Source organism: Sinocyclocheilus rhinocerous, unplaced genomic scaffold (genome assembly GCF_001515625.1).
Source record: "Sinocyclocheilus rhinocerous isolate Xijiao unplaced genomic scaffold, SAMN03320098_v1.1 scaffold1589, whole genome shotgun sequence".
NCBI classification, from domain to species: domain Eukaryota; kingdom Metazoa; phylum Chordata; class Actinopteri; order Cypriniformes; family Cyprinidae; genus Sinocyclocheilus; species Sinocyclocheilus rhinocerous.
Window position 1 is genome coordinate 387,869 of NW_015648634.1, and position 4,338 is coordinate 392,206.

At 38.4% G+C, this 4,338-nt stretch overlaps 1 protein-coding gene across 1 annotated transcript in view; it reads left to right on the forward strand.

The window, feature by feature from the left end:
- The window catches only part of LOC107710068 (monocarboxylate transporter 2-like), a 10,980-nt gene that overhangs the window by 2,496 nt on the left and 4,146 nt on the right, over window positions 1-4,338 (forward strand). The window contains exons 2-3 of the mRNA XM_016514766.1: window positions 2,326-2,564; window positions 3,633-3,855. Of these exons, the coding sequence (XP_016370252.1) occupies window positions 3,642-3,855 (214 nt within the window). The 5' untranslated portion in view covers window positions 2,326-2,564; window positions 3,633-3,641. The remainder of the gene's footprint in view (window positions 1-2,325; window positions 2,565-3,632; window positions 3,856-4,338) is intronic.

Here is a 4,338-nt window from a genome sequence, read left to right on the forward strand (position 1 = left end):
GCACACACTGGCCCAGCTACACACTGGCCCAGCTAGCTGGCCCAGCTAGCCAATCACGGCACACACTGGCCCAGCAAACCAATCACAGCACACACTGGCCCAGCTAACCAATCACAGCACATTTCGTATTTCAGTGTTGTAATAATGTGAAATATTTAAAAAATAATGTGTTTTTCGAACAACCAAGTATGAGAGCCTGTTCTAGTACACCCCTTTAACTTGATGTACTAAAATAACTAAAATAAAATTATATTAAAACTATATAGTGATATATAAAATAAAAACTACTAAAAATGTCAAAAACACACAACAAATTACTAAAACTCTAAATAAAATTCAAATGGAAAATGTAAAAATAAAAACTGATTTAAAATATTAATAAAAACTATAATAGTGTACTAAAGTAACATTGTTCAGAAATGTTTCATAACTCAATAGGTTTTGCCAGCTGGGTCTCTGTTCACAGTCACACTATGAAGAGTTAATGGCAGTGAAGTGAAGTTTTCCAGCGGTTCCGCATGACCCTCAATGTCCTCGGCACAGTCTGTGAGTTTGGAAATATCAAACCAGGACAGACAGAGACCTTGAAAACAGCCTGGGACACGCAGTAGATCAGCTGCGTCAGGTCTGTTTTATTTGTAAAGCGATTTTCACAATGCATGGAATATGACTGTGTCTGAATAGTGCTTTAGACAGCACAGAAGAACTACCAACACGTGTGTTCGTTTGTAATCGTTCAGCGGGAATGGAGATGTTTGTGATGAACTGAAGAGAAATCATGGCTAAAGATGAGGAAGGCCATCTCATTAAATATTCATGAGGCAGCACTCACTGCCTCAAGCCACACCGGGACCTTGAAGCTGAAGGAGAATACAGACCTCAAACCTCTCGTAACGTCTCACTGTGTCTCGTTTAGTCAGCTCACGTCTCCAGGTGTCAGGTAACAGCGTCACCTGAATCTCTGCCGTCAGCCAATCACATCGCTGCATTAGTAGTGTACTCGCTTCAGCTTCTGATTGGATCAGACGAACCACATCACTTTAAACAAGACGTGTGATTGGTTTATAATTTGAGCGCCAGTGAGAAATATCAAATCAAGTCAATACAAACAATGAAAAAGGTAATTGCAATCTCACAATTCTGACTTTTTTTATTGCAATTCTGAGGAAAAAAAGTCAGAATTGTGAGATATAAACTTATAATTCCGACTTTTTCTCGAAATTCTGAGTTTAAATTCGCAATTCTGACTTTTTCTCCGAATTTTGAGTATAAATCTCGCAATTCGCATTTTCTTCTTGGAATTGTTTGTTTAAATCTCGCAATTCTGACTTTTTTCTGGATTTTTTGTTTAAATCTCGCAATTCGCACTTTTTTCTCTGAATTTTTTGTTTAAATTCGCAATTCTGACTTTTTTCTCCGAATTTTGAGTATAAATCTCGCAATTCTGACTTTTTTCTCCGAATTTTTTGTTTAAATCTCGCAATTCGCACTTTTTTCTCTGAATTTTTTGTTTAAATTCGCAATTCTGACTTTTTTCTCCGAATTTTTTGTTTAAATCTCGCAATTCGCACTTTTTTTCTCGGAATTCTGAGTTTAAATCTCGCAATTCAGACTTTTTTCTCCGAATTTTGAGTATAAATCTCGCAATTCGCACATTTTTCTTGGAATTTTTGGTTTAAATCTCGCAATTCAGACTTTTTTCTCGGAATTCTGAGTTTAAATCTCGCAATTCAGACTTTTTTCTCCGAATTTTGAGTATAAATCTCGCAATTCGCACTTTTTTCTTGGAATTTTTTGTTTAAATCTCGCAATTCGCACTTTTTTCTCCGTATTTTTTGTTTCCGCCATGGAATACGAAATAAAAAAAGTAATTGCGACCTTTTATCCCACAATTCTGACTTTTTTGTTTCAATTGTGTTTAAGTCTCACAAATCGGATGTTTCTTCTCAGAATTGCAAGAAAAAAGTCAGAATTGTCAGATAAAAAGTCACAATTACCTGTTTTTTTCCTGTGTGATGAGTTTTGCGCTGGCATGTGCTTGCTGTAGTCACAACATGAACAATGTTTGTTACTTTGAAATATATAATGTAAAATAATTGATGCCAGCATGCGGTGATACCATTTATAATAACTTTGCAGGAAGGTTATTTGGATTTGGAGAGCGCAGCCAAAAACAAAAGCTTATCTTACACAGGGCTTTAGTTCTGGGGTGTTAACATCACATGAGCGCTGTGTGTGTGTGTGGCTTCAGAACTGAAATATCACATGATAAGAATCACTCAAGTTTTGTTTGGTTTGTAAACAATGACTTTGTTACGTCTGTAGCCCCGCCCACATTTCCATGAACTCAAGCAGCAGGAGGCGGATCCCGAAGGGAACTGGAGGCGGGGCTTTATTGGTCAGTGACTGACAGCTGTAAACACTGTTGCCGTGGCGATGACTTGTGTTGTCTCAGTGACCAGAGTGGCCTTTATTTTCCTAAATCTCACACACTCTGCGTGATCTGGACGTGAAGGTCAAGGTCTGGACAGAATCAGCAGCAGCAGGAAAGTGTGAGAGTTTAGGTGAGTTCAGCTTTTAGTTGTGCGTAAATGAAATGATGAAATATATGAAAGGAAGAGCAGATCAATCACAATTCAGTATGCAAATAAATGCCAAAAGAGGATTATGAAGCTGTTAAAAGACTGAAACTGAGTCTAGATATTATGTATAAGCTCGTTTCCGCCACGGGATTAAAGCAATAAAAAGGTAATTGTGACTTTTGTCTCACAATTTGGACTTTTTGTGCAATTCTGGCATATTCTGATATGATCTCATAATTATGACTTTCTACCTTGCAATTCCAAGTTTACATTTTGCAATTGGTTTTTTCCCCCCACCATGAAATAAAAAATAAAAAAGGTAATTGCGAGTTTTTATCTCACAATTCAGACTTTTTTCTCAGAATTCTGCATTTATATCTGACTTCATGAATAATGTGTTCTGTACAGTACAATTATATATAATTGCACAGCTCAATATAAAGTTGGATATATAGTATTTTGTATTAATGCACAGCTCAATATATAAAGTTGTATATATATATATATATGTGTATATATTACAACTTTTTTGGCTGACATACAATACACTTATATATTATATATACTATAAAGCAAATCTCAAATACATGATTGTTTAAAAAAATGTAACTAACATAATGGATTTCTGTAAAGCTGCTCGTGAAATGCGCCATACAAACAAATGTCCATTTTTAGTGCATGTTTTTTCAGTATTATTTGCCATAGAGTGTGTTTATGATGAAACCAAAGACGTGAAAAGCATCTGTTTTGGCTCCTGAACTCTCTTTATGTGTGTTTGGTTTTAATTGGAGCCTCATTACAGGCTTCTTCCACCCAGAGCTGCTATATCTGCTCTTTCTATCCTCCCACCAGAGACTAAAAACAGAATCCGGTGTCATTTCTGCAGGATTCCAGTAAAATAAAAAACACCTGTTTTCAGACAGGTTTCCCTCTGGTCTCTCATTGGTCAGTCGGGCAGATAGTCCCGCCCCCACACTCACACGATTGGTTGAATGTCACAGCTGTAAATCTCAATCTAATAGCGTGTTCTGGTCTCCGTCTCTCCTGCAGTGATTCACGATGCCTCCACCTGTCGGACCCCCAGCCGTGCCGCCTCCAGACGGTGGGTGGGGCTGGGCTGTGGTGGGCGGGGCTTTCATCTCCATTGGATTCTCTTACGCCTTCCCAAAGGCCACCACCGTGTTCTTCAAAGACATCCAGAGGATCTTCAATGCCTCGTACAGTGAGGTGGCCTGGATCTCCTCCATCATGCTGGCTGTCATGTACGCTGGAGGTAAAACATTTACAAATGCAACTCTCTACATTAAACACAAGTCCAGAACAAACTGCCCGGTGTCATGCAGCTCTCTCCTAAATGAAATCAGCATGTTTTATTATGAGCAAGCATTAACATGCAGCTCTGACCTTAACATGCTGGAGAAAACACACTCAGCTCAGCTGTGTTTCTCACTGAACACTGGAAATCATTAGTGAACGCAAAACTCCCATGATGCATCTGCATTATAAGACTGTGTGTGTGAGTGAGTGTGTGTGAGAGAGAGAGAGAGAGTGTGTGTGTGAGTCACCCTGATACGGACACATGCAGGTGTAAACACAGAATAAAGCACATAAACACAATCATACTCATACTGGACTGTTTGATGAACACACGATTATGCTTTAGTTCTTTTGTTGAGAGTCACACGACTGTTCAAACGTTTGGGTTTGGTAAGATGTTTTAATGTTTCACACACACACACACACACACACACAGACA